Below are 27243 nucleotides of genomic sequence, written 5' to 3'. Positions count from 1 at the left end.
GGTATATGTATGCGATGAAATTTTCAGGTTGTGTAATTTCATAACGGGCCGATTCCCGGGTGATATCTTCCCATTTTTCCATTGTGTTATTTATTAATTTAGCTATAATTTTTCTTTACTTGCGTTCTTGTAATCCTTCAATTTCAACTTGTTTATTTTAGGTTATTTTATTTATTTTATATCTGCTAAAATGCTGTATTTCATCATTCCACTGACAATGACGTCCCTCCGTCGAAAAACGAAAAGTTTATTTTAACTAATTAATTTATTTATTTGACTTGTTTGAAAACATGATGCTCTGCGTGGCAATGCGCGTTCACGGCCGATTACACCTTATCTATAACAGAAAAGTCACGATGCAGCTATCATTAGATAACATATTACAGGCACTAGTTAACGTCCGTTATCAAAAGGTGATGGACCAACAAGTGGTACCACTAGTTGGCTCTCGAATTTAAGGCTACAAAAGAAAAATACGTCTTCGGTACTGTTCAGTTAGCCTCACAGACTCCCGCTATTAAACTAATATTTCTTCTGACTTTTCGCTATTAAAAGTTAAGTATATACTCTTTGACTTTCATTCAGTCATGGCAGATCAAGTGTATGTCAAGTCTGGCAAAACGTTTTGCTACCTGTCGATATTTGATAATTTAGTGGGGCGTGGCACATACGGAGGGTTTTTGCCGGACATTTTAAACCGAATTTGAGTACTTCATGGGAAAAAGAATTTTACAAGGGAAAAAAGGCGGCCATCAAACGAGTAGAAATTAACTTTAATCTTGAAAAATGGGCGAATATTGCAGTAGATCGAGAAGTTGTTGCGCTGAAAGAATTGAGACATCCCTGCATCGTGCGTTTGTTTTCTGTTGAAGACGACGATAATTTCAGGTAATTACTAATATATTTTCTTTAAAATCATTTTTTATGTGAGAACCGTGAAGACATAAATTTCATATCCCCACCCCCCTCTCACAATTGACACAATGGATTCAGATAAGAACAAAAAAAGTCGACAGGGAACGTGAGCATTTCGAAATGTTGGATCATCGCAATATCGTGAAGCTATACTTTCTTTTCACGAAAATGACGAGTTCTTGTAAGTTTTCAAAGTCAACGTAGTTGAATTGGAATGAAACCTTGTCCGTTTTATTATTTTATTCACCCTGTTATGCCTTTTTTTTTAAATTTAGGTTCCTAGCCCTTGATAGGTGTCTTATATCCTTTCATGATTACCGTTGTGTACCTCAACTTTATCACGGAATAGTTCCGATGCCATCCGAACAAGAAGTTCTCCTTCATTGATGGCAATGGCATCACCGATGACGCCACCTCCTGTTAAAAAGCCGAAAAAAGATGACGATTAAAAAGAAATGCGTTGATCCCAAAAATAACTTTTTCGTTTCATTGCGTTGTTTTTGTACTATAAATTTATACAAAAATAATAATTAGATTTCGCACTAAATGAGGTAATCTCTAGACCGATTTTTTTGCGCGTTTAACTTTCGACTGGCAAGAAAAGTAAGGAAGGGAGAGAAAGAAAAGTAGGCGGAGCTAAGGATGGTACTGGGGGGGGGGGGGGTTTGGGTTGTGTCAGAGAGGGTTTAGCCCTTTAGCAATCCATCTGGTCATCTGGTGAGAGTTGGCAGCGAAAATTCGTCATTGTCAAGAAGACATCAGCTCATACGGTTGATTCGTTCACTTCTAATAACTATTCTTTTGTTCGTCAAGACTTCTACTCTCAATTATTCGTTTTCCACATCATTACTTTGCAGCTTTGCATTGGAGTGAATCACTGGTCGTTATTTCTCATTGAAGGCCTTAAAAGAGACGAGTTTTGCTTGTAAGTAATGCTAAATTTTATTAATCTGTTAAAAACATCTAAAATAATTTTTTTTGTTAATAGGCAATTTTAAATAGATATACTGAAATGTCAACATAAAGCATCGGAATTGTTTAACGTGGTCGTGAGGGTAGTCGCAGTCGAACGAATTAGTAGGTTGGGTAGTGCATTTTGGGTTTGTCGTAGCTGGAACCTCCATAAGAAGATTTAGGTGCACTGTAGCTGGGGACTCCATAAGAAGGCTGGTGAGCTTTGTTGTAGCTGGGGACTCCGTAAGAAGGCTGAGGGTTGTAATCTTTCTGAACGTAAGATGGTTGAGGGTTGTATGCCTTGGCTTTCATGTGGTACGAGGGTTGAGGTGGTGTGTATGCCTTCACATTGTAAGCTGGGGCGTGGTACTCTTTAGGTTTCACGTCATACGATGGAGTATCGTAATGTTTCCTCTCGGGAATGTAAGAAGGTGCTGGCACGTATGGTTTGTGCTCGTAGCTTTTTGGCTTGTTGTAACCATTGGCCAGAGCAACGGCAGCGAGAGAGAAAAGAACCAACGCGGTCTATGACATAATTAAAGTAAGAAACACAATTTTTTTAAATATTTGAAAAGTTAATTATTAAAAAACACAATTGAACTTACAGCGAACTTGGCCATGTTGTTATTGGATTACTGTTGTTGGAGCAACTGATGAAAATGGACTAGACTACAGTCTGTATTTATAGGTAGTTGAACCAACCCCTGGATGGCATTGATGTCAATCAATTGCTGCTGATGTTTAATTCATGCAAATCTTGGCCTCCCACCGAGGTGAATATGAAATCAAGAAAGGACCACTTTCAATACAGGTACAGACTATTTTGAAATATTGAAAAAGTGTCGAGAGAATCCTTCGATTACAGCATAATAGTGTTTACAAATGTTCATGACTTTGAGGAATCGTTGTAATTTCTATACGTACAATTACGGCAACACAAAAGTCACAAAGTTTGTAAAAGTATTAGGCTCATATTACTTTTAAATAATTTTATAAGTTTTGCTCTTGCTATTCAGATTTTATCCGTTAGCCTCCGAAAACCAGGTTAAAGTCACTTGTTCCATTTTCTCTTGGTATATTTATAAATAAAACTTAATTTAGGGTAGGGCACTTCAAGGTTTTGTGGTGATTTGTAGCAAAAGGGTGGCGACCAAATGCGCTTTTCTCCCCGGTTTAATTAAACCCCGTTCGTTCGTTCTTTTTTCCGAACATTCTCCCCAATTTCATTATTATTTTTGTGCTCTGTTTTTTTATGGATCTGTGGGTTATTTCTGAAACACTTTGCTTTCGTAAGCTATACTGTCCAAAATCGGGGATAAATGGCTAGCGTAAATTCGTCACCCCCAAATGTTCTCGTCTGGTCTAATAGCTTTTTCATAAAAGGTAACATTGGAAAATTATGGTCATCCGATATCCTCTTATGGCGTAATCTTACTAGCTCTTGCTTCAAAAGCTTTTTGTCATAAGGAAAGACCAATAGCAGATTTCAGTAATGTTACAACTTGAAACATTACGAGAGAAAAAAGTTAGGATTTAATTTCTTATGTGCAACCGTGTGCAACAAGTAATGGATTAGTTTGGGGGCTCTTGGTGACAGGGTAAAATCAGGACGACTTTTTTCGGTTCCTGGGTAATCATTTTTGGGCTATTTATGTACAATGTACATGAATTCAAGTATGTGGGGGGTAATAATGAGCGACGTTATTTTGTTTTTCCTATAATGTATTCGTCCCCATAGACATCTAAAAACATAATTTGAAAACATACAAGCAACTGGACAGAAGTTATAACTTAAAGTTATGGATGGCGTGGGCGGGCGTGGATTTATAATTAGACAATTCAGTAGGATGTGTAGCCACCATAAGCTTTAGGTTTCTGGTAAGGAGTGTTGTAAGCGCTGCCGTAGTTTGATCCTTTCATAACGTAAGAAGGTTGTGCTTTGTATCCTTCCTTCTGGTAATAAGGTGCAGACTCGCTGGCGTATCCCATCATATCATAAGACGAGGGAGGGCTGTAATATTTCTTCTCCTGAACATAAGATGGCTCGTATCCTTTCTTAGGGACATTGTAGGATGCGGGCTGGTAGACAGCAGCATTATTTTTGTTCCTACGAGGAGGATATGCAGTGGCCAAGGCTATGGCAATGAGAGAGACGAGAACAAGTGCGGTCTGCAGTTCAAATAAAAATTTTAGGCAATACGTAATCAAGATTAAATGTAAAATAAAATATATGATGATTAACTTACAGCGAATTTAGCCATGTTGGACTGTTGACTGCAGAAGAGTTGACTGATGAGAATGGACTTTATTCAGACATATTTATAGTTCTGAAGACTAACACGAGCGGGAGAAAAGGACAGATTAGAACATGTGACATTGATGTGTACAAATGGTTTCTATCGACAAACGCGAAGAGTATTCTGCAATTTTTCTACCTAGTTGAAAATAAACTACAGGCATTGCGTAACACCGAGGTAGTTCTTTGTACCAGATAGCCAAGGTTGATTGCATTTCAACACACCCAAGGACGACACCAATGCTTATTTTCCCACCAGTTACTAATTATTCTGTCAAATCAATTTATTCGGTGCTTCCTATAAATACCGTCAGGTTTCGATTTCATTTCCATCAGTCTCTCTTCCCAGCAACTTCAAGCAATAACCAACAATGGCCAAATTCGCTGTAAGTTCTCTTTATTTGACTTAATCCAATTGAAATTAAAATGAAGTAATGGATTCTAATGTTCTTTTCTTTTTTAAAAGACTGCTCTCGTTCTCGTCTCGTTTGTGGCCCTCGCCATGGCTGGTGATGGATATCACTCTGGTGGATACAAGGCCCAACCTTATCATAAGACCGCTTCTTATCACAAGCCCGCACCTTACATGAAAGCGAAAGTGCCGTCTTATGCTCCCCAGAAGAAAGCTTACAACAACCCAACTTACGATATGGCTGGATACCAAAGCGAGATGGGAACTTATTACAACAAGAAACAATACAATGTGAAGCCATCTTATCCCAAAATGGAATCCAATTACGGTAGCCATCAGCAAAAGTCTTATGGCAATGTTTACCAAGGCTGAATTGTCTCGTTATCCCACACCCACGGTCATATGTCATGAGCAAAATGTCGAATTCTTTGATCAAATTCTTTCATGTTTTGTTGTCTTTTAAGTGTATCCATTGAAAAAGATTTACTAGAAGAGAAAAATGATTGGATGTAAGTGGTGAATAAACAACAGCATTTTAGGGAAACAACAGACCAGTTATTTAAAAAAGGAATCAAATTTCTCGGACAGTGTAGGCCGGGACGTTAGTTTTGCAACAATTTTGAAACATCCAAAATACCTGGCAGTCTGTGTTTTTCAACGGAAGATGAACCTAACTAAAAGTAGGATTCAAGATATTAGTAGTCTTAGCCTCATGCCCATCCAAGTAAAAAAGCTTAATCTTATTAAAAAAATTGCCAACCAAGGAACACAATTTTAATATGATTGTGTTTAGGGATTGAGCTATTGAGCTCTAGTGGTAATTCTAGAGGCCGGGGGATGTGGAGGGCGTGGTGTCATTTGACATTTCAGTCCTCAGGGGGACAATGAAAGAAAAAGAACGTCTGCTGGTGAATGGTGATCATTTATTTCCAGGTCGAACGCTGGAATGAGAATTTGCTGTTCGTCACGTCAAACTTTGAAGAAAATGTATTGAAATTGTTGAGTTTATTCATGGAACTAAAAAAGGTAACAGTTTCATTTGTAAAAATAAGTATATATCAAATGGAAGATTCTAATTTAAACACTTGTGGCTGCATTACAGTGGGAACTGGGAAGGGCGTTTCATACCCAGCACGTGATCGATGCTGGTCGACGGTTCGCCAGATCTCTGTGGATTACAATAAGGTAACTGGAATTTTAGCTGTCAGTTATTGTTCTGTGTAAAATGTGTATCTAAATGTTGTGACTTAATTACAGTGGTTCCTATTAATGTCTTACCTCAGTACGTGGTTGATGTGTATTTGAAGTAAACCTTATCTACTTAAGTGTGGGAAGACAACAAAGCAAACGGGTAAATTCAATTGAAATTGTAGTTTTTATTCAATGATTATTGAGAGAATTGTTCTCTAGTCGATCTTCCTAGTTACAAATTTTTATCTAGTCCATTAGTTGGATGATATTGTTTTTATCTTTATTTAACTGGAATGGATATCTTCATCGGTTTAAGCTTGAACTCTTTAATTTATTTTGTTGGGCAGTGTCAATTGATGCTCCCTTAAGTGTAGTGTTTCACTTAACACTAATAACATTTACAAAATTAGATTTCACTTTGCTTTGAATGGTGGTTGGTGTTTGTTGGAGCAGTCTCTGGTAAAGCAGTGTAATGTGCTTGCTTTTCTCAGCTTTTTATGGTGCTGAAAATTTTTGCATGGTTTCACTTTCTTGTGTCTGCTCAATGTATATGTGTATTTTATCAATAAGTATTTTTTTGTTGATATTCAGAGAAAACCCAAAATGTTGAGGCCATAGAAGACCATGTCCTGCCAAAGAAATCTGTCATTCTGTTCTCCAACTCACTAAATGTGGGATGGTATCACATCAGACTCAAGCCAGCATTCCCTTCTTGCATCCTAAGAAAGGTTACAATTTAATGGGGGATTGAAGCATATGTGTCTTTTATTTTAACATTAACATTTATTTTGTTATTCAGCTAGAACGGCGTTCCATTCTTGCCCCTTAGCATGTGTTCAGGAATGTTTGTTGTTGATAGTGTTAGTGATATATTATTTCTTCCATTCACAGCATTTTCCACTTCTCAATGGAAAACATGCAACCAATTTCCAGCAGCAGACAGGTATTAGTGTGCTACTAAATTGGTTCTTGCCTAAATATGTAATTAAAACATGAGTTTCTTCAGAGCACTTGACTTAAAATTGCGTCTCATGTTGCCGAAAATATGCATCCTGCTAGCTCTACATATCACCCTATGTACAGCATAATGAACAAGGTAATAATGTTTGAATATTCATTTAGTCTTGAGTCTTTCCACATCTATTCTGGACATGTGGTTTTACCAGAGATCTATCTATTCTTGCCTTAAGCAAACTATACCTGTCTCTTTTCCCTGTAGGTTTCGATGGATAAATATTTGATTTGCTACCCATTAAATGATAGTAATGGAACAGGTAATTGTTTTTGACTTGTTTTTATTAACTTGGTAAACATTGTTATGATAACATTTGTTTTTTTGTTTTGTTGTAGTAGGTCTAGTCGCCCGTCAAGGGGCAGAGGTATTAGATAATGTTTTCATTGAATATTTGGGTTAAGTCCATTTGAAAGAATATATAGAAGCATTAATTTGTTTTATCAAATAACATTTCAGTTGATGCTGGAAATTTATTTTATTGTGTTTATAGGTTATGCTCCTGTAGTTGGTGTCCAATGTGCAAAGGTGCTGCAGCCTATGCTGGTAAAAGCCTGCATTAAGTTGAACTGTGGCTGTTCCTTGATGATGGTGTGATGTTGCAAAAATTGCAACCATTATGTTATTAAATTGACATTTTTTTCATGTAATTTACCGTTTAAGTGAGAAGAAAAAAAAAAGAAAAATGGGAGTTTTCATATAAAAAATTGATAAACAAACGAAATTGGGTAATTATGAGGAGTAAAATGAGATCATAATTTAACAATAGCTCTCGAATTTGAAAAAGAATTGAACTTGGAAAAAATGGTGATTTAAAAACTTAATCAATGAATTTATTCCGTAGATCTGTTACAAGTTTATTACTTATCAAATAATTTTTAAAAAAATTAACTTAATATATTTTAGCATTCCTATATTTTAATCTCACCATCTATATTTACCATAAATAACCGTTATCAATATAAATAATTATAGATAAAATTGTACATATTATAAAAAAAAACTGAAATTATTACATACATTTTAATAATAACCATTATACCTAATGTCTTATTATGAAATAAACAACACTAATACACACGCAATTATATGACGTAATTCAGACACATTCCTTGAACAATGAAGAAGAAAAAAGTGGGCAATGCAAATTTTCTAGGATGTGATTAGTCATACTAAACTTCCTGATTAGACTCATGACCCTCCAAAAGTTTTCCTCAGGTCATACACCTTCCCAATCCCAAATCCCCGTTCGACCAGCGACCTCCTCGTCCTCCTGATTTCACAGCGGGCTTTGGTTAGTGGTTACTTAGGGAAACGGAGCCACAGAAAAGAAGGGAGCCCAGATATGCAGTTCTAAATTATCTACATCTAACTAATTTTTGATATTGATAAAAAAAAAAATATTCTGTAACCATCAACTTCTTCAAATTGTAGCAAGGGTTAACCTGAAATTAAATAAAATGACTAACTAAGAATGTAGTAAAAAAAAATAGATAATGACAAGATACCTGGAATAATAATCAACATTTCTTGCATATTCCACTAGTGGATAAGGTCTGGAACAGTGGTGAGGAATAAACTAAAAAGATTATTTAGATGTCAATTTTAAAACAAGATTGCAGTGACAACAAGCAATACCTCAAAAGAATCAATTGAAAGGAACCACAGAAAGGAAGAGCTCAGCTGCTCAGGTAAGAACTTGCAATACGGTATGTCTGCAATATCACCTAGAAAAATCAAACAAAAACCTCAGGATAAACACAATTGATTGTAGATGTAGAACATTGTTATTTAGTTTACATGCTCTGACTGCAGCTCACCATTATTAAAATCGGAAAAGAAAGTCAATTAAGTGAAATGACAACTCAAAGTTCTTGGATTCATTTGAGATTCACCATTTACAAAACATGCATCTGAAAGACAAGAACAGAAAATTTGTAAGATTGCTGTGATATTACAATTTTTGATTCCATTTTTAGTATAGACACTTCGTAGTCTGTGGTAAAGGCACACTACAGCTGCAGGATTGATGACAGCTTAGAATTCCTGGCCAGCTTCAACAATGGTCGTCATTACGTCTGGCAAATGATGACAAATGGAAGAACTGGTAAATATGCATTAGAATATTTAGTTAACATAATACCCAGTCCATTCATCTTTCAGTTTTTCAGCTTAAAAAACATTATTGTTAACTTAGGCTGAATATTGATTTCACTTATCGAATTCTTTCTATTTTCCACATTTCAGATTTCAGCTTCCTTCGGAGACTTCGGACTTTCGGAGCTTGGGACAATCGTCTCGTCTGCATGAAGCACTGGCATCATCTAGCGGTTGTTTTTACAATTCAGACGATTGTCCAGTGTGCCGCTAGATGGTGTTGGTATTGTTTTGAAAATGGCGAAATGTGTGAAGAGATTTGTCATCTTCTGATTTCGAATTTTCATGTTTTACTGCCCAAAATCAACCAATTATTTACATGTAAGCTTATTGTGATTATTCTAACTACATAGTAGCAAATTTTCTATCACTCTCTGTGTACTTGACCAGTTGACTAATTGTGTACTTTACTTGGAATTCTAGAAAATGTACCTGCCGTCTAGTCATCAGATTGAATTTGGACCCCATTTTAAGAGAAAATTGCTCAACACTTCTGTAAACACACACGCTCAGCTTCATCTGCATCATCCTCTCACATCTTAGACAAAACTGCAAGCTGTTATGCCCAAAAGTTGTGGCATTGCATATATGGTTACAGGTAAGCATAACCTTCCGAATTTACTACCTCATCATCCATCAATGCAATAAAATAATCTAAAATTCACACCCATTTGTTTAACAGGTTCCTTCTTGCCTGAAAGATGTTTACACCTTTGAACACTTTTGGTGGGGTTGTTGCGTCATGAAATTGTATTGCTGCCATTCCCTGCATCTCCCACTTCATAGCTACAAGAAACGAGTAATAGGAAGCCTACAACAGATTGAGGTAAAGGTGTGCTTCTATGTTCTCGCTTTATCATGTCATTAACTTTGAATTCAACCTTGGCTGTGGGTATTTATGGGCCTCACTGCAATGTTAAAACCTTTTTCTGTTCTTTGCTTATGGAATTCATAGGTTGTGCGGTATCCCATTGGATCCATTGAATTTCGCGAGTCAGCCGCCGATGCCAATCTACAACGCAGTTTCTTTATTGGAATTGTGTGTTCCTGGCACAGAGGTCCTTGATGCTGGCCTTTGTCCATTACAGAAGATTGACTTCTACCAACTCTCTGCTCCATCCTTATCTTCGCTACCCACACTCATCTAGCTTCTTTGCTTATTATGCTGCTTAACAATTTATCGTACTTCACTACCGAGTTAGACCAGTCGCTTCAGTCCGCCTGTCACTCTCCACCGAATTATGCCCAGGTACCCGACAATTGACTTATTTTCTTAGATTATCTACTAGCAATCTACTTGCGTTAAACTCTATGTCTATGTAGTAATTCAAAAATCAGGGCCTTCTTGCGCGCAAAGTATTATTAGACGTTTCTTTTTTCTAACGCTAGATGGCTTTTCGATAATTTTCAGCTGTCAAAACAGTCAGTTTTAGTTACTTTGCACATCTCTTTAAACATTTATCGGCAGTTATTGTGTGGAAATTTTTAGTGGTAACTGACGATATCTATTCCGCCAACAAAGCTCACTTGTTAAATTATCGATTTTTGCTTTTTTTTTCTACTTCCGGTTTTGTCATTTCAGTCAGTAGTTCAGTTAATATTCATTCGACGCCCAAACAAACCACATATTCGTAATCCTCGTTAAATTTGTGGTAAAGTTCATGTTTTTATTTTTACGTACGCGTACTTCCGGTTTTGAAAATTTTCCTGAACTATAGTTCAGGAAAATTCTCGATTTTGGCCAAATTTTGGATTTCGTTTAAATCACACCTAATCGACCCCAAATTTCATGGAGATCACGAATATGTGGTTTGATTTGACGACAGCTCAATGGTTAAGACGCTGTGGTTACTTCCGGTATACTTCCGGATTTTTTTTTTTTACTAGTAAGTGAGCTTTGTTTTTTGTACAGTTCTCAATATTGTTAGGTAGATTTTAAGCAATTTAAAGCAGGCCTTTGAAGTTTTTAGCAAAAAAACAAGATCAATGTACCTTATTTACTATGTGACTATTATGTAACTTTTATTGGCATGTCACTAAGAATTTTGTTGTCTTTATTCAGGTAATGCAGATGAGACGTCGAGAAGATGGAATTCCGAGACTCGTCATCAACGTGGATCATCGATCGCGTCCGGCACCGAGACTCGTCATCAACGTGGATCATCGTATTGTTGGTATTATTTCGTTATGTGTTAGTTAACCCGTTGTCTGCCACGCCTTTGTTCTCCCCTAGCTCCTTAGCACGGGCCGCGCTGTTCGGTCTCGTGGTTTTCATGCCGCGTGGTCGGACAGTCGCACCAGCCCCAGATTCGCCGCAAGGCGCCTGTTAGGCAATGCACCATAGGGACTTCCCCCTTTTCGATACGGTGATGGATTCTAGAGGTTGTGCATTCCATCTTCTCCTGTCACCGTGTCAGCCCGGACTTGTCAGCAATGGCAAGTCCCTCCTTGGTCATGGATCCTTCTGACGTGGCGCGTAGAGTAGTAGAAAAACAACCTACGGGTTGTATGGCGTGGCAGCCAACGGGTTAACTTAAGTGTATGTGTGTATATGTGTATGTATGTATGACTTGTATGTGACTGTAAAATGTGGTGGAATTGTGGGTGGAGGTGGGACAATAAAGCAATTCCTTTTAACATGTTTCTTCATTGTGTCTTTAATAACAGATGATTGAGTATTGACTTACATTTAATGCAAGGTATTAAAGGGACTTAGAAAATTTATTGGCAGAGTCCGAAGATCTATGTAGAACCAATCACATAATTTGTCATAATCCATTCATTACCCTGAGTTAGATAAAAATACAACAGTTAGTTTAGAGGAAAGACCAACTTTTTTGTAACTTGCCTAAATGAAATTCGTCCAAGCATCAGAGTGTTCTTGTTCAAAGCAACTGAAGCAACAGTAGTTCTGCTCAAAAAATGAAAATCAGAATACGTTGCAATGTTAAAATGCTTGGAGGTGTTGAGAAGTCTTACAAGATAATTACTCGCATTAAAAGTGTATTCTAATAAGGATCAATTTCCATTTACAAGGAAAAATTTTGGATTTAGAATAAGTCTTTTTCGGTCTTTTTGTAGTGGTGTTGTAACTGGGGCAAGTAATACTTCGCAGCTTCGATGTAGAAGGTTGGAGAAGCGTAAATGTGGGATAATACTCGAATACCTTGGTGTTGCAGTAAACAGGAGCTTCAGTGTAGCAGCTGGGGGGCAGTGTAGATTTTGGTGTAGTAAACTGGAACCTCGGAGTAGTAATTCGGATCAACGTAGTACGATGAAGCAACCGCTGTGTAGTTGTGGGTTATGTAGCTGGGTGCAGAGTAGTATTCAGGACCCCGGTGTAGTAAGCTGGAGCAGAGAAATACTTGGGAGCCTCGGTGTAGTAAGCTGGGGCAGCATACGTAGTCGCGTAGTAATCCGGTTCTCTGGTGGTATAGTGCTTGGGAGCGTGCTTGGGAGCCTCGGTGTAGTAGGCTGGAGCAGCAAAGGTTGTGGTGTAATACTCCGGTGCCTTAGTGGTGTAGTACAGGTGGGCCTCGATGGTGTAATAAGCTGGAGCCTCGGTATAGTAGTTGGGATCGGAGTAGTAGGCCTACTTGTGGGCCTCGGTGTAGTAACTGGTTGTTGCGTATGTTGTGTAGTTAGGCGGCGACGTTGCGGTTTAGTATCCTCCATACCCATGAGACATCGGTACAACAGTGGTCGACCCAGCAATAAACGATAACCAACGGTAGAACGACGCCATAGTTAACTAACCAAAAAAAAATTAATATTAATATTCAGTTATAAGTGGCATGTTAACAAATAGAAAAAGTACAAATTTATTTACCCATGATTGATAATTGGAAGGAGCATTGGAGAATGGAATTGCAGTTGATGACAAATAGTACAGTTGTTGCCGGGTCGGAGATTCTCACTCGACTGATCTCCATCGCCTTTTCCCTCTCCTTCTTTACGAATTTTTCTCGTCCTGTTTCACCTCTAAAGCATTACGGCTATTACACCCACTTGATAGTGATGCAACACGTATAGTCCTCACCCAACCTCGGTGGAGTCTGGTACACCAGTGGTAGACCCGCTATCAACGATAGAACACCCAACAGCAGCACGACGCCAAATCTAATTGAAAATATTTAAATATGTAAATGATTAAACAACAATCTAAGAAACGTGGAATGATTCAAAAGTGAATGTAAAACAGCATATTTACGCATGAGAATTGGTTGCACGATCAAGACTGCACTTGGTGACTAATAGCGCAGGTTGCCGTGTGTAGTAAGGTGGAGAAGCGTAGGTTGGGGTGTTCCATTTCCTTGGTGGTGGATAACTTCGGAGCTTCAGTGTAGTATCTGGGGGCAGCGTAAGTTGCAATTTAATACTCGGGGGCCTTAGTGTAGTCAGAAGCCTCTGGTAGTAGCTGGGAGCAGAGTAATATTTGGGGACCTCGGTGAAGTAAACTGGGGCAGCATACGTGGCTGTGCAACATTCGGCCTCCTCAGTGTAATAGTTGGGGGGCTTGGTGAAGTAACTGGTCGTTACGTTTGATGTTGTTCTGTTGTAAGACGGCGGGGTAGTGATTTGGTAACCACCATACCTAGGAGACATTGGTACATCACTGGTCGACACAACGATAACCAACAGCAGAACGACGCCATAGTTATCTAGACAATAAATAATTTTAAAACATTCAGTTATCAGTGGTATATTAACAAATATAAATACTAAATAGAATTAATTCCACACTCCATGTAAAACAAACGAATATAATAACGAATACGAATACCTACGATTACGAATGGGAAATGGGAAGAATGCAGTTGGTGACAAGTAATCAGTTGTTGACGGGGCAGAGATTCTCACTCGACTGATCTCTGTCGCCTTTTCTCTCTCCTTTTATACGATTTTTTTCTCACCCTCACCTCTCGAGCCTTGCGGCTATTCTACCTTCTTGATAATGATGAAAAACGTCCCGTTCTCACCCAACCTCTACACCACTGCATGACACGTTCTACGTAATGATCTCCATGACCTTCAATTGAAATGCAAACCGGCCTTTCCTTCTGCAGGAAGACGTTGCTGGGGATGGGTCTACAAAAACCAATATCAAAATGAAAACCAAATAGCTTAACCTTGCGGCTATTGTACCTGCTTGATAATGATGAAACACGTGTCATTCTTACCCAACCTCTACACCACCGCATGACACTTTTACGTAATGTTCCTTATGACCTTCAACCAAATTCATTGGAAATAGAAAAGTTTCTTTCAACCTTACCTCTCAACTCAAGCCTTGCAGCAATTCTACCTACAACTGTAGTTTATAATGATGAACACGTGTTTTTCTCAATTCTCACCCAACCTTACACCACCGCATGACACTTACGTAACCTTCCTTATGAGTTATGACCTTCAACCAAATTCATAGGAAATAATATTGCAATTCTTTTGTTTTAGATAAGGGCTGAAAAGTACCTTCTCAGAATGGCTTCAACCGGACGTTAGAAAAATGACAGCATCGTAGATCTTCCTGTGGGAAAAAAGCGAAATTATTAAATAACAAATAAGCCAGTTGTTAACTTGGCAAAATAGCCCTATCTTTTGTAAAAAGCCTTGATATGCATGCATTTAATAAAACCAAAGTATACAGCATTCCAAGTGAGAGTTGCGGAGAGTTGATCATGTTTGATGTTTTTTTTTTTTTAATTTGCATACTACTAGGTGATTTAATCTACTAGATTTATCGGTCCTTGTTAATCTATTAATTAATAAATGAATTATTTCTCAAATGTGGAAGATTTTACCTAAAATTATAAGTCAAGAGAAACAAAAAAAAAAACTAAGCAATAATTTATGATTAACACATTTTCACGAAGCGTTGGATGTGCATATATCAAGGTCCCAAATATCAACTGTGGGGATTCCAGGTTAGAGAGAACTGTCTAACTTTAGACAGTTTATACTTAGACAAAATTACAGTTACTCGGTGTCCTCTCTATGTTAAACAGATAAAAATATTCCTTACAACAGAAAGTCACAAAAAGATTAAAGAAATCTCACTTCTTGGACCAAACATTGGTCGTCAAGCCGCCCAAAACGCAGACGACAACGCAACGATAAAGTAGTACGAAATTTCTCTACTAGGTGTCTGAAATGGAATGACGCGGTTTTTTCAAAAATGATGCAAAGTTTATAGAGTAGAAGTAGATTATATAAGTTGATTTGAGAATAGATGATGAGTTCAAGTAGAAAAATTAGTAGAAAAAAGTGCCAAAATTGAAAATTGATTAAGACCTTGTTGGGTTTCGCAAAAAGACGCCGCCAACTTTGTAAACTCAGCCAAGTGACTGTATGCAAACCAGTTAATTAGAACCGCATTTAGTTTCTATTTATAACGAATTTTTTCTCCTTTTGTCTTATACCGCTGTACAGTGAACCGCGAACCCAGTAAAGGTCTTTTTAAAGTGGGTGATTCTAATTTTAGCCACACCCCACACACCCCCAGGCCAAGGTTAGTACGAAAGTGAATTGATGTGACATCAATAACGTGTTCCAACCCACCAGTCCGTTCTGCCTCTACTTTTTCCTATAAATACCGACTCAAGTCAAGTCGGTAGTTACCACTTGCTCCTTTCAGCAATTCAATACAGCTTTTCTGAAAACAACAGCAAGAAAAATACAGACCACAATGGCCAAATTCACTGTAAGTTAACTTTAATTCTATCATTGATTAAGCCAGGCTAGGATTTTTAATTTAGTTTGTTGTTACTTGTTTCCCCAAATATTCTCCAGATCGCTGTGATTCTCGTTTCTTTCGCTGCCGTTGCAATGGCCAATGGATACAATGGGAAACCCTACGAGCAGCCTGCACCTTACGGATCTTCTTATGCTCCCGAGAAGAAACATTACGAGTCTCCGTCATACAACATGAAGCCCAAGGCTTACGAAACTTCTTACGAGAGAAAACATTACGAGACTCCATCATACGACATGAAACCTAAAGAGTACCGTCAAGCCCCAACTTACAACACGAAAGCGTACAATCCACCTCAACCCTCGTACCAAATGAAAGCCAAGGCATACAACCCTCAACCATCTTACGTGCAGTCTAAAGGATACGACAACAAGTATGAGAAACCCAAATCTTACGGAAGCTACTCAGCTTATTGAAAGTCATCTTTAACCGCCAGCCATAAAGTCGCACCGTTTTAAAACTCTTCAACAATCCGTCGAATTTCTCTGATCAAGTGCATTATTATATTTTTCTTTAACTTTGAGTATGACGCAGAAATAAATTATTTCTGCTGGCGTAAATATCGTTGGGTTATTTCAAGGAAATGAATAAATTGCATAGTTACCCCACTACCGTCTACATTAAATTCAGTCTTGCCTAACGTCGCTGGTCTTCGCCTTCAATCATCAATTTCGTTTCTCAATTAGGATCGGGAGAGTCCAATTTTTCATTAACAATTCATTTGCAAATCTCAAATTTGAGAATCGTAATTAAAATGAAATCGGGAAGCGAGTCTATTCTTTTAAGCAACTGTAGTTGCCACATTAGAAAAGGAAAAGATCAGTGGATGTATATAAGAAACTTCCTATAAAATGAGGTTTCGTTTTTATCTTCAGCAGGTGAAAGTATGTTGGTAGAGACATGCGAAGTTTCGTGTTGCACCTGTTACTCTATTTAACCAATCACCGTTTCACTCCATCGTCGCTATCAAATTTCCTGTTTCCGACTTACGGTCCATGATCATTTTCGGCGACAACTTATAGCAGGGCGTGGTCTGTGGTAACAAAAATGTTAACAAATTCAATTAAAACTTTAAGCGAACCGGGGGAATTCCAATGGTCACAACTAAACGTTATTATAGTTAAAACCCGCTCTGAAGCTCAATGAAACAAATCTAAATGTTGTTTTTACTTGTCCAGCGAGACAAATATAGAAAACCACCGATTCGTGTTATATACGTCGCGTAAATCATTCTCCAAGGATTTTATGAAACTGAAAAAAACGAGGGCGTTATCAATGCCGCTTATTTGCGCTTTCTCACCGTCACCATATGCCGGCCAGCTTTTCCACTTGCTATAAATACTGACCGTCTCCGAGTCTACTGTCATCAGTTGTTTGTTCCAACAATTCAACAATAACACCAACAGCTCTCTTGAAGAAATAGAAACAGTACTACAACACAAAATGGCCAATTTCACTGTAAGTTTCTATCTACTAAAATGCTTGAGTATTTTATGTTTGACTACATACCTGTAAGTTATGAGTGACATATCCTTGAAACATTTGCAGAGTTCCTTGTTTGCTCTCGTCGTTTTGGTGGCCGTCTCCATGGCCAGCGATCCTTATTCCTACGGTGGAAGCAAAGGATATTCACCATACGGATCCTCGTACTCGGTCAAGTACGATATGGACTATAAGGGCCCAAAAGGATACGACAAGGGTTACGATAACAAACCTAGCTATGGTTATCACTCTGCTCCTTACGGCTACGACAAGAAACCAAGCTACGAGTATCAGCCTTCTTCTTATGGCTACGATAAGAAACCGAGTTACGATTACAGCCCACCTTCCTACGGATACGACAAGAAACCAAGCTACGAATACCAACCTTCTCCTTACGGCTATGGTAAGAAACCAAGCTACGACTACAGCCCCCCATCTTACGGTTACGACAAATACGAGAAACCCAAATCTTACGGCAGCTACTCTCCAAGCTATTAATTCCACCACGAGACCCACCAGTAAAACTAATCGGAATTTGACCCGAATGCCTTAGCCGCAAAATTCCTAGTATCTATTTTTGAAAAAAATCTGTAATTGTCCATAACATGTGGAGAATGTCGAAATAACTAACGAAAAAAATAAATCTCACTTAATTTCAACAAACCGGACATTATTCAATTTTTGGAAAGACTTCATTTTCGATTAGCGAAGAACAGCGCGCCTATTGTAGCGATCGCCGATAAAAGTTCCATGACAGAGGCGAAGACAAAGGCCAACCAATAAGAGCGACCTGGCGTGATATCCACAATAAGTCCTGCCTAATAATTACGAAAAAGAATGACACAATAATTTCAAATAAAATAATTAACAAATACTTACGATCGGTGGACCAATAAGAATGCCAATCCCTCCGAAAAACATGGAGACACCAAAAAAGATCCGATTCAAATTTTCACTTCCGAAAAGCGCACGCGGAACGAGAGCTAAAAATAAAAATAAAATGGGACCATTAAATTGACTGGGACGAAATCGAAAGCGGATTCATTGGACCATTGTAGTAAATTACCGAGAAACAAACGTTGACAGCCGAAAGTCACGCTGAATAAGAAACCTTGGATAATCATCTGGACGCCGTTCACCACGGTTGGAAAGGAAGCAATTGTTATGGCGCAGGCAATCTGCGAGATGGCGTACAGTTTCGTGACGTCTAATTTCCAAACGGTGATGAGTGGCCCTATAACTAAACGGCAGATGAGATCTCCTATCCCCATGGTGCTCAGCATGATGATGTAATATCTGTAAAAGGGAGTTACTACAACGCTATTCAAAATCTGAACAATTGATATTACTCTATCAGATCAAGAGAACAGGCGTAATCCGCCAGTAGAATAACACTTTTTTACTTCGTAAAACACTTAGTTTCAAAGGGCTGCTAGTTATTGTGCTGCAGCTGGTCATCATCTTTTGATTGTCTTACGCTCTGACCTACATAAAAAGATAGATTGGATAAAACTGTAGTATGCAGCAAGTTGGCCTTGTTCAATGTACAATTCTCCTTACAGCAACGGTTTTGCATTGCACTACCAATTTCTTCCTGGCTGCCAGTCTTTTACAAATAGTTTGTATTAAGATGTGTCTTACAAAGACCCAGTATTTGCTCCCATGTCAGCCGTAGTCAAAAGTCAAAACTCAAAAGAGTCTGCGAAGAAAAATCTGAAATTCTGTTAAGATATTCAGAAATAGTTATTCTTATACTTTAAAGTGCAGTGTAACACACACTTATGTCTAGACTGAAGAATGCAATTTTTGCTATTTCAGCAAACCACTGTTTCTGAAAAGACAATATTGTTTAAGTTTACTTCACCAGCTACTTGTCCTTCATTGCTGGATTATTCACAAGCACAAGACAATTCCTACAGTGTCTATTACTTAATTTCAAACATCTAACCGCCGCTTGAAGACAATGCCAATGGCCGAATGGCATGGGCGGAAGCGGAATGGACTCATGGTTTCCTCCCCTCCGCCATGCTACGATGAATTGAAAATTCTAAAATCTTTAAAAATAAATCACATCACAAAATTATTGCCAGTAGATGAAAGCATTTTATTGAAAAATATTTGTGAGATATTCATCTTGAAAAAAAAAAAATTATCATAATCATAATTGCAACATGGCAACAAGGTCTGGGGATCCCGGAACCTCATTGTCTTATTTTCGTCGATGGAGAAGGTTTAACTTGTTGTTTATTTTCGCGCCTTATTTTATTTTCACGACTGTGCCCAATTTCGGATATTTTGAGTAAGTTCTCTATTTCAAGTATTCAAGTATGTTGTAATTGTAGATTTTAATGTAGATGCCATTTTTCCACCTAACATCAAGCCATTTAATACTTTTAGAAATGAAGTAAAAGAACAGTGAAGAAAAATTTTAAATTTCACAGTTGTACAGTGCCAATTGGTATACAGAGGCTTTTGCTTCACCAGTTTTCTTTATTTACTTGATCAAAATATAGTATACAAAAGTATAAACATGGAAGAAAACAGTACTATCGCTAAAAACAGTTTAACTGGAGCTTGCTTGCTTGCTTGCTCGAGTAAGTTAATAATTTTAAAACACATGTTTTCTTTAATTCCATTCAACCAACTTTTTTCCGGGTTCCTCATTTGGCGAGAGATTTTTTGAAGGTGGGCTTTCACTTTGAGCAGGCAATATTTTTTACTTCCGAACTGTGTAGCCAGGGCGAATGGCGTTCTTCCTTTGTTATCACATTTGTTAATATTTCCACCATAATGTAACAAAAGCTTCAACACTTCCAACGAATTGTTTCTTTTGTCGCAAACGGCAAAATGAACTGGTGTCGAACCTTCTCTGTTACCAGCGTTAGGATTTCCACCGTTTTTCAACAATTGTGAAATAATTTCTAATCTTAATTTGTCATTGGAATTTCTGATGGCCAATTCTAGAGGTGTTCGATTGAATGCGTCAACGACGTGAGGATTCCCTCCATGTTCGAGAAGAATTCTCGTCAGATAAGGTCCGTGACATCCTTCATTCTTGGCTGCCAGATGTAATGGAGTAAGTCTGTCTTTATTAATTACATTTGGATCTCCTCCGTTGTTTAGAAGGATTTTCATTTCTTCGGTTGCTATATCCCTAAGACTGGTGGCCACGTAGTGAACAGGCGAACATCGGAGTTCTTTGTCGAGAAGATTAGGATTTCCCCCTTTAAGAAGTAACAGTTGCAAAACGGTTGTACTGTCGCTAGATAGGTTAATCACGGCCAAATGAACAGGTGAGTGTCCAAGTTTGTTTTGAATGTTAGGATTCCCTCCGTAATCCAGTAAAAGTTGAACATGAATATCAGTTTGGGTTGTTTTGGTACTTACAATGTGATGAAGAAGCGTGTTTCCGCGTTTGTCAAGATCAGCGTTTATATTTTCATTGGTGACACCCACTAGTTCCCTAATTTTGCTTCCGTGAATCCCCGTATTCAGCAGCGCACAATGAATAGGAGTATATCCGTTTTTGTCTTTGATCTTAACACTTCCGCCATTGGTTAATAAAAAATTTAATGTTTCATGGTCATTTTCTTTTAGGTTTGCAGCTGCGTAGTGAACCGGCGTTTTTCCCCACTTGTCAACGGCATTCGGGTTGCCGCCATTACTTAGCAGAATCTTCGCAATTGCAGTTTCCTGTTTGGAAGTACTGTTGGCAACTAAATAGTGGAGTGGCGTTCGTTTTCCATCATCACCAACATTGGGTTTTGCTCCGTTTTCAAATAATTTTTCTAGAATTGCTGGTACATAGTCTCCGTCATTGGAAATAGCTAAGTGAACTAATGACCTTCCTGTTTCTCCATAGATGTCGTCGATGCCTCCATTTTTAAGAAGCAAATCTAATAATTCCGGTGCGGATTTGCTACTGTTCATCGTCGCTAAATGAATTGGTTTTAAATTATGTTCTGCAACCGCATCATAATCGCCTCCAGAGCCAAGTAAGTGCTTCAAAATCTTAACTGCGTATTCCCCTTGGTTAGCTGCTGCCCAGTGAACGGGCGTGGAACTGTCATGAGTTGAACGGACGTTTGGATTGCCTCCTCGTTCGAGAAGAAGCTTCATTATTTCTGGTCCTGAATTAGATTCATTTCTGGCTGCGTAGTGAATAGGAGTCAATCCAGTTGAAGTGGGAGCGTTCGGGTCTCTTCCATATTCTAAAAGCACCCGTGTTATACCAGCTGCAACGTTTCCTTCATTGGAAGTCGCCAAAGACAGCAAACCATCATCAGTAATTTTGTATCGTTGCAAAATGTGTCGAGTTAATTCAGGGCCATTGTAAGCGTTGCTTTGAACTACCTCGTGGAGCAGAAAACCGGCGTGTGTTCTTCCGAATCTATTCAATAACATTGCCCATACCTTTGCTGTAACGTTGCATTTTGCAACTATGCCAATAATTTCGTTGGGCATTTCTGAACAGTTCTCGATCTGATCCGAGTACTTAATGTTCCATAGTTCATCGATGAGTTCGTTTTCTTCGAAGCACAAGCTACTCCATTCCATTTCAGAAATCATCTAGATTATACGCATGAATAGGGTTGATATTTAAGGATAGGAAAAATTTGATCATTAACATGCATACCGTATTTTCCGTGAATGGTTTCGTCCTACTCGATTGACGTCTTGTTCGGACAGTCGCTGTCTGTTTTTGTTGTATGCTCTTTTGTTCCTTGGCGATTGATGTCCGGGATAGTTTTAAGTTGTTAATTAAATCAAACAAATGGTACCAGAAATAGGGTAAAATAAGATTAGGCGCATGATGAACCAACTTGCACAAACGATAACGAGGAAGATTCCGATTTGTACTCATCTAAAATATGTGAAATTCAAATTATTATTGTTTTGTGTACATTTTCGAGATCAATCTTGTGAGAAACCTGGTTGATTTGACTTTCAATGTCATCATCGTAATCGGAGGAGATAGCTTCCTTGATTTTTTCTGCGTATTTCTTCGCTTGAATGTCGGGGTCATACTATAACAAATAATTATTAATGACTTTTTTTAACTACTAGTTCTTTTACAATTTTCCACTTGTTTATACTTACTTTTCTTAACAGTGATAGATTTTTTGACATTTCTTCGATGTCATCGTCAGTATCCGGGTAACCAGAAAGAGTAGTACTATACCATTCTTGGAAATTGTGCTGGTTGAAAATTTTTTTCAGCTGCTTCGTTCGATCGTCTTTTGAAAGTAAATCGAAATCGTTGCAAAGCTTATCGACAAAGTACCTTTTCGTCCTGTCATTCGTCAAGACAAAATATGGATGGCGCAATACGAGTCGCATCTCAGGACGTTTTTCAGGTTCTTTTTCCGTTAACTTGAGATACAAATCAATCAGGTCCCAGCTGAATCCTAGAAGCTCTGGAGGAACTAGTCCTTTGACCATAGAATCCGTCCGCAAAAGCTTGGACCAGCCGAAAGGGTGATCCCCTTTCTTGATTATTCGCACAATTGTTATGCCCAATGCATAAACATCGCTAGCGAAAGACGCTGGGTAGGCGCCCTTAGTAGCTGTGAGAAGTTCAGGTGCCATATAACTTTCTGTTCCGCCGTGCAAAGTTTCACTGAATTCGGCCTTGCCAGGTTTCAGTTCCTTAGCGAATCCAAAATCAGCAATTTTGGCTAAAACTAGGCGGAGCGATTGGCGCTTTAGTAGAATATTTTCGAGTTTCAAATCTTTGTGAATGATCCCTTTGTCATGGATGTAGGCCACGCCGAGAGTTATTTGACTTACAAGGATTTTGTCATCTAAAGAGTCTTTGGGGATTCCCTCCAGCTTTCCGTCGAAGTAATCCTTTAGAGATCCCTCACACAACTCCATCACGATAAACCTGTTGGTTCGTCAATAATTTCAAATTCGCTATAGATAGATTACGACACGTAATAATTAAAATTTAAAATACTTTTTGGAAGATTTTTCGATCACGTCCAAGTACTTAATGACGAAGAGGTGATTCAATTGGCGAAGAGTTTGGATTTCTCGATCAAAAATATCATTGCCTTCCCCCTTTGTATTGCACTTTTTGCATGCAGCCAAATATCGTTTTCCGTCTCCATCGGTGTAATTACATTTGAAAACTTTCCCGTAATTACCCTTCCCTAATAATTCGTGAATCTCAATGGAGTGAGCCTATAAACACAAGGGATTTTAGATATTAAAAACTGCTGAATTATGTAGTATAGAATAGCCTAATACAGCGAAACTTTTTACTTTGTTAGTTTCCTCTGAAAAAGACAAGTCAGTGGCCAGGTACCAAATATATTTCGCGAATGATTTTGGAGTCGTTCTCAAAGCTTCTGCCACTATTTGGCCGGTGTCCGTTTTTTCTGAAACGAGCTGATGAAATCACAAGGCATTTGAATCAAAACAGCATCTCAAATTGACGAATCTTTATCAATATTTACTATGTCGGTCAAGTCGTGGAAATCTTCGTCGTGTAGCTCTGTTTCCTCTATCAAAGACATTTTCCATTCTTGCAACTTTTGCTTGCTGTTCCATACGTGCGACAGCTCCCCATCCGTCAAGTCCTTGATCAATCTCGCTTTACCATCCTCGCTGGAACGGATAAACAATGTGGAACGGATAAACAATGGGTGTCGCAGGAGAGTGGCGATTTCAAGTTTCAATCCATCTTCGCCTTTAATAAGAAGGTGTATCAAATCTAAGGCGAGAGATCTGTGGTTCATTTCAATTTCGGTCAAAATCTCCAAAGGAATCAATTCATTTGGTTTGGCTTCGTCCTTGGTAGCAGCAGAATAGTACAAACAACCGAGTTGGTAGAGATCGTCCTTGATATTATTCTTGTAAATGAATAAGTGTCTATTACATTAAGCTATGTCTTTGATTCTGAGATCTACCTGATTTTGAAATAGCTTGTATCCGTAGCCCGCTAGTTTTACGACAATTCTTTTAGAACTTGAATTTCTTTTCCAGAACAGCACATTTTCCAGCATTAGGTTTCCATGGTGGATTTTATGACGATTGAGGTAATCCATGCCACAGGTTATTTGCCAGATAATGTCAATGCCTTTAACAAATAGTGTCACATTATCGTGTAAATTTTTTCGGCAATAGTCCAGCATCGATCCCTCACACAAGTCCATGACAAGGAGTCTAGTACCATAAACAATTAGATTTAAAAAATTGGCCTTTAGCTAATTTAGTATAAAACACAGGTATCATATTGAATAACTGATAAAACCATCACCTGGCTTCTCCTTTGATGCTACACTGGTGGTATTGAACTAAATTGTCGTCGCGCAAATTGATCAAATGTTTCCAATGCTCTTCATTTTGAAAAACATCCGCGTCACAACTGTCTAGTAAAAGTTCCCTTGTAGCGACAGCTTTATCTTTAAACATTCCCCTGCTGCTCCCATGTCTTATTACATCACACTGGCTAGATTTAACGTTTTCCAAACAAGACGAATTCTTATTTTGTCCTTCCATTCTGTGCAGACGAATTTATTGTCCGCTAAGAAACGAAGATTGTCAACAACTAACCAACTCGTTTTTTCCTTGTTCGACTAGACAAACAAAAATGTTATCTTGCGAATTCAAGCAGTTGTTGATAAAACTTATTGCCATCAAATGTAGGATGCAATCCACTGATAACTCAAACAGCTAAGCCCATGAAACGAGACTGTCAAAAACTGTGATAGTACAACAGTTAGTTAAAGAAACATCAAAATTTTACTTTTGCTTGCCAGTGGGAACGACCGTCGACATAAATATGGGGAAGGCAAATTACGTAATAGCGTCGTTAATTTATTACAGTTCCAAGAATTTTCGTTCGCCAGGTGATTTCAAATTGTACTCGAGAAGGTGAGGGGGGACGAGTAATTTCAATCGGCAATAAATTCACACAGCGCTAGACAAACACTATCCCTTTTATGTATTCGTCGTCACATCCAGGAGGCTGATTTTTCGGAGGGAGTAAAAATATCTCACGGACTGTATAATTTAACTCCAGCGCTGGTTGCATATTGGTTCGTAATGCACCTCGTGTCCTCTTCCCATCCAAGTGCACTATAAAAAAAAGCCCGTTCAATTGTATTTGCATTATTATTATCGGCTGTTTACAGTTTCCAGTTGAATGAAATTCCCCCTCTGTCCGCCCGTAAGATAACCAAAACAAACAGAAAATGCAGCAGAGCGAACAGCAAAACCCATTTGACGTCACGGACGAACTGATATATATTATCGCTAGCCCATCAGACGTAACCTTTGGGGCAATAGAATGTTTTGAACTGATCTTTGTCTCTATTTACATTTCCCCTTTGCTTGTATTTATTTTGTTTTTTTTTCCCCTAAAAAAGAAAATCGAAATCGCTGGACAGTCACGGTCACGCACACACCTCGGTTCCGGCTCTTTTGTGAGAGATGACATTGATTCGAAAATGTCAATTCTCTCGTTCTGGAAGATATATAGCAGCCAGTAACCGTTTTACGCGGTCGGGCCATCAAATAGACATCAAATTAAATCATATGAGACGGGAAACCTCATCATACAACGACGGGAAAATGGTTGGGGGGGAATTCACGGCTCGGGGTTTTTCATCACTCGACAGATTTTCTCTCACACGTCTAGATGCAGAACCGGTCGAACCTGGGAGAATCCACACACCGAACCCCAGAAGTAGAAGAAGAAAAATCTTAGCGACGAATTATAATCAAAAAATGGTTTCACGGCGTCGCGTAATATAATAGTTCCGAATAGTTCCGTTGAAAGAAAAACAATGTAACGACCATTTGCTCAGTTTGATTGTTTTGTGTCGGTAATTTTTTGTCTTTTTCCCCCACCCATGCTCGGTTATTATACAGTTTTCTTCGCCGTTCAGTTTTTTTTTAAGCGTCATTGCGTCATCTTTGATTATAGTCCCTTGGGAAATGTCTGGCACACACTCTGTCTTTTCCTTAATATATTGTGGCCATCGTACGCAACACTCTCTCTCCACCGTTCTTTGCTTAGAGAATGGGTAAAAAGAGAAGAACTAACTTTTTTTAAAAAAGTGTTTGCGGAAATTGGTTTGGCTGACGTCGGACGAAATCGTTTCCAGACGCTCACTAAAAAACCCAACCACCACCGCCGGCCAGGATTATTATTATTATTATTTCTTTCCTCCCTTCAGAAAAAGTGTTTCAGATTTTTTGGCGGCCAAAAAAAAAAGATCGTTTAAGAGAGAATCTGTTTTCGTGCTACGCGTTCGTAGACGCCCCTCATCTCGTAACTCGTCATTTAATGATGACTATCTTGCACGTCTGTGTAATGGCAACCTTGTATTTTTTGTTCTCATTAAATTTTTGGAAGAAATTTACGAATGCGATAAGCAACTTCCCCTCCGGAGGAGTACACACACATCCGGGGTTAAAAAACGAATTGCACTTTAGATGATTATTATTTTGCTATTTAAAAAATTTCATCATCATGACTTAAAGGGTAATGGTTGGTTGATGGGGAAGGGCCTTTTGACTTTAGATATTCCGAGTCGGTGTACCGTTGATTGCTGTGCGCTAGGGGAAATTGTATTCTATAAAGATTTCATTAAGAGACACAAAAGCAGGAAAGAGAAAAAAAAAGTCTCATGATCTGAACTTTATAATATAATCACTACGGCCACCATCACAGTCAATTATAGCGGAACAACAACTAAAATCCAGCCGGGATTCTTATAACATTTCAGCCCCCCGAGTGATGTGATTTGGAAGCGACACGAACAATGAAACATCCCCGGCAACAACAATGACAACAACAGCAACAACAATATATTTATTACACAAGCGTTGTGTGTACTGTGTGGGACTGTGTGTGAGTCTGAAGTGGGGAGGAGGCCAGTCAACCTGAGCGAAATAAAAAGGGGCTTCTTTTTTTTTCCCGATTTTGATGTGATTGTCCGTGCGTGTTCGTCTATCCTTAAACCAGTCAAATCCACTCAGAAGATGAGTACTACTAGCATGCAGGTTGGTTGGACGTCATTTTTTTCCCCCTCAAAAGATGTATACAAGACAAACGACGA

At 38.5% G+C, this 27243-nt stretch overlaps 7 protein-coding genes and 3 long non-coding RNA genes across 15 annotated transcripts; 4 read left to right on the top strand and 6 right to left on the bottom strand.

The window, feature by feature from the left end:
* Window positions 1-1838: 1838 nt before the first annotated feature.
* On the bottom strand, window positions 1839-2582 carry LOC124207828 (extensin-2-like). Its single transcript, XM_046605457.1, has 2 exons — window positions 2475-2582; window positions 1839-2394 (listed from the first exon to the last, which is right to left on the bottom strand). Exons 1-2 carry the CDS (start codon window positions 2487-2489, stop codon window positions 1990-1992), a joined length of 420 nt encoding a protein of 139 aa, XP_046461413.1. The 5' UTR covers window positions 2490-2582; the 3' UTR covers window positions 1839-1989.
* Window positions 2482-5121, top strand: LOC124207830. 2 transcript variants are annotated; one of them, XM_046605459.1, is made up of 3 exons: window positions 2482-2680; window positions 4480-4551; window positions 4632-5121. In XM_046605459.1, exons 2-3 carry the CDS (start codon window positions 4537-4539, stop codon window positions 4947-4949), a joined length of 333 nt encoding a protein of 110 aa, XP_046461415.1. In that variant the 5' UTR covers window positions 2482-2680; window positions 4480-4536; the 3' UTR covers window positions 4950-5121. The 2 variants fall into 2 exon arrangements, with proteins under 2 accessions (XP_046461415.1, XP_046461417.1); XM_046605461.1 differs by lacking the exon at window positions 2482-2680 and having other exon boundaries at window positions 4461-4551.
* LOC124207829 lies at window positions 3574-4190 on the bottom strand. The gene is made up of 2 exons (XM_046605458.1): window positions 4116-4190; window positions 3574-4038 (listed from the first exon to the last, which is right to left on the bottom strand). Exons 1-2 carry the CDS (start codon window positions 4128-4130, stop codon window positions 3709-3711), a joined length of 345 nt encoding a protein of 114 aa, XP_046461414.1. The 5' UTR covers window positions 4131-4190; the 3' UTR covers window positions 3574-3708.
* Window positions 5122-7652: 2531 nt separating the features above from the next.
* LOC124207831 lies at window positions 7653-9055 on the bottom strand. The gene is made up of 5 exons (XR_006880155.1): window positions 8792-9055; window positions 8601-8693; window positions 8419-8507; window positions 8289-8359; window positions 7653-8225 (listed from the first exon to the last, which is right to left on the bottom strand). It is a non-coding gene; the product is annotated as an uncharacterized LOC124207831 (long non-coding RNA).
* Window positions 9056-9080: 25 nt separating this feature from the next.
* LOC124207832 lies at window positions 9081-11051 on the top strand. Its single transcript, XR_006880156.1, has 5 exons — window positions 9081-9258; window positions 9361-9535; window positions 9620-9763; window positions 9893-10186; window positions 11000-11051. It is a non-coding gene; the product is annotated as an uncharacterized LOC124207832 (long non-coding RNA).
* An 872-nt stretch (window positions 11052-11923) lies between these two features.
* On the bottom strand, window positions 11924-15077 carry LOC124207823. Of its 5 annotated transcripts, XR_006880152.1 has the most exons (9): window positions 14995-15077; window positions 14410-14464; window positions 14243-14344; window positions 14083-14166; window positions 13721-14025; window positions 13148-13598; window positions 12977-13056; window positions 12767-12918; window positions 11924-12688 (listed from the first exon to the last, which is right to left on the bottom strand). XR_006880152.1 is itself a non-coding variant. In XM_046605454.1 (5 exons), the coding sequence occupies exons 2-5, from the start codon at window positions 13540-13542 to the stop codon at window positions 12579-12581; spliced, it is 726 nt and encodes a 241-aa protein (XP_046461410.1). In that variant the 5' UTR covers window positions 13543-13598; window positions 13721-13894; the 3' UTR covers window positions 11924-12578. The 5 variants fall into 5 exon arrangements, 3 of the variants coding, with proteins under 3 accessions (XP_046461410.1, XP_046461408.1, XP_046461409.1); XR_006880153.1 differs by lacking the exons at window positions 14083-14166; window positions 14243-14344; window positions 14410-14464; window positions 14995-15077 and having other exon boundaries at window positions 13725-13897; XM_046605454.1 differs by lacking the exons at window positions 14083-14166; window positions 14243-14344; window positions 14410-14464; window positions 14995-15077 and having other exon boundaries at window positions 12767-12907; window positions 13721-13894.
* A 401-nt stretch (window positions 15078-15478) lies between these two features.
* Window positions 15479-16296, top strand: LOC124207825 (extensin-3-like). The gene is made up of 2 exons (XM_046605456.1): window positions 15479-15637; window positions 15727-16296. The coding sequence occupies exons 1-2, from the start codon at window positions 15623-15625 to the stop codon at window positions 16102-16104; spliced, it is 393 nt and encodes a 130-aa protein (XP_046461412.1). The 5' UTR covers window positions 15479-15622; the 3' UTR covers window positions 16105-16296.
* A 722-nt stretch (window positions 16297-17018) lies between these two features.
* LOC124207824 (putative eggshell protein) lies at window positions 17019-17833 on the top strand. Its single transcript, XM_046605455.1, has 2 exons — window positions 17019-17146; window positions 17237-17833. Exons 1-2 carry the CDS (start codon window positions 17132-17134, stop codon window positions 17666-17668), a joined length of 447 nt encoding a protein of 148 aa, XP_046461411.1. The 5' UTR covers window positions 17019-17131; the 3' UTR covers window positions 17669-17833.
* LOC124207827 lies at window positions 17720-19166 on the bottom strand. The gene is made up of 6 exons (XR_006880154.1): window positions 18950-19166; window positions 18731-18891; window positions 18520-18655; window positions 18237-18466; window positions 18050-18153; window positions 17720-17988 (listed from the first exon to the last, which is right to left on the bottom strand). It is a non-coding gene; the product is annotated as an uncharacterized LOC124207827 (long non-coding RNA).
* Window positions 19167-19343: 177 nt separating this feature from the next.
* Window positions 19344-24749, bottom strand: LOC124207810. Its single transcript, XM_046605432.1, has 9 exons — window positions 24435-24749; window positions 24085-24340; window positions 23632-24027; window positions 23438-23563; window positions 23130-23356; window positions 22271-23057; window positions 22102-22197; window positions 21807-22034; window positions 19344-21739 (listed from the first exon to the last, which is right to left on the bottom strand). Exons 1-9 carry the CDS (start codon window positions 24674-24676, stop codon window positions 19673-19675), a joined length of 4425 nt encoding a protein of 1474 aa, XP_046461388.1. The 5' UTR covers window positions 24677-24749; the 3' UTR covers window positions 19344-19672.
* Between the last annotated feature and the right edge of the window lie 2494 nt (window positions 24750-27243).

This window comes from Daphnia pulex, chromosome 11, assembly GCF_021134715.1.
Source record: "Daphnia pulex isolate KAP4 chromosome 11, ASM2113471v1".
In the NCBI taxonomy this organism is placed as follows: Eukaryota; Metazoa; Arthropoda; class Branchiopoda; order Diplostraca; family Daphniidae; genus Daphnia; species Daphnia pulex.
This window is presented reverse-complemented; position numbering and strand designations above follow the sequence as displayed.

Excerpts from the sequence above, each read along its gene's own strand:
- LOC124207823 (XM_046605452.1), bottom strand. The coding sequence starts at position 13,542 with ATGTCTCCTAGGTATGGTGGTTACCAAATCACTACCCCGCCGTCTTAC. Across the intron at positions 13,057-13,147 it reads CGTGCAACCAATTCTCATGC|ATTTGGCGTCGTGCTGCTGT; the intron begins GTAAATATGCTG and ends ATTTTCAATTAG. Across the intron at positions 12,689-12,766 it reads CTTCCAATTATCAATCATGG|TTAACTATGGCGTCGTTCTA; the intron begins GTAAATAAATTT and ends TTTTTTGGTTAG.
- LOC124207810 (XM_046605432.1), bottom strand. The coding sequence starts at position 24,676 with ATGGAAGGACAAAATAAGAATTCGTCTTGTTTGGAAAACGTTAAATCT. Across the intron at positions 24,341-24,434 it reads AGCATCAAAGGAGAAGCCAG|ACTCCTTGTCATGGACTTGT; the intron begins GTGATGGTTTTA and ends TTATGGTACTAG. Across the intron at positions 23,564-23,631 it reads TCCACGACTTGACCGACATA|CTCGTTTCAGAAAAAACGGA; the intron begins GTAAATATTGAT and ends TGATTTCATCAG.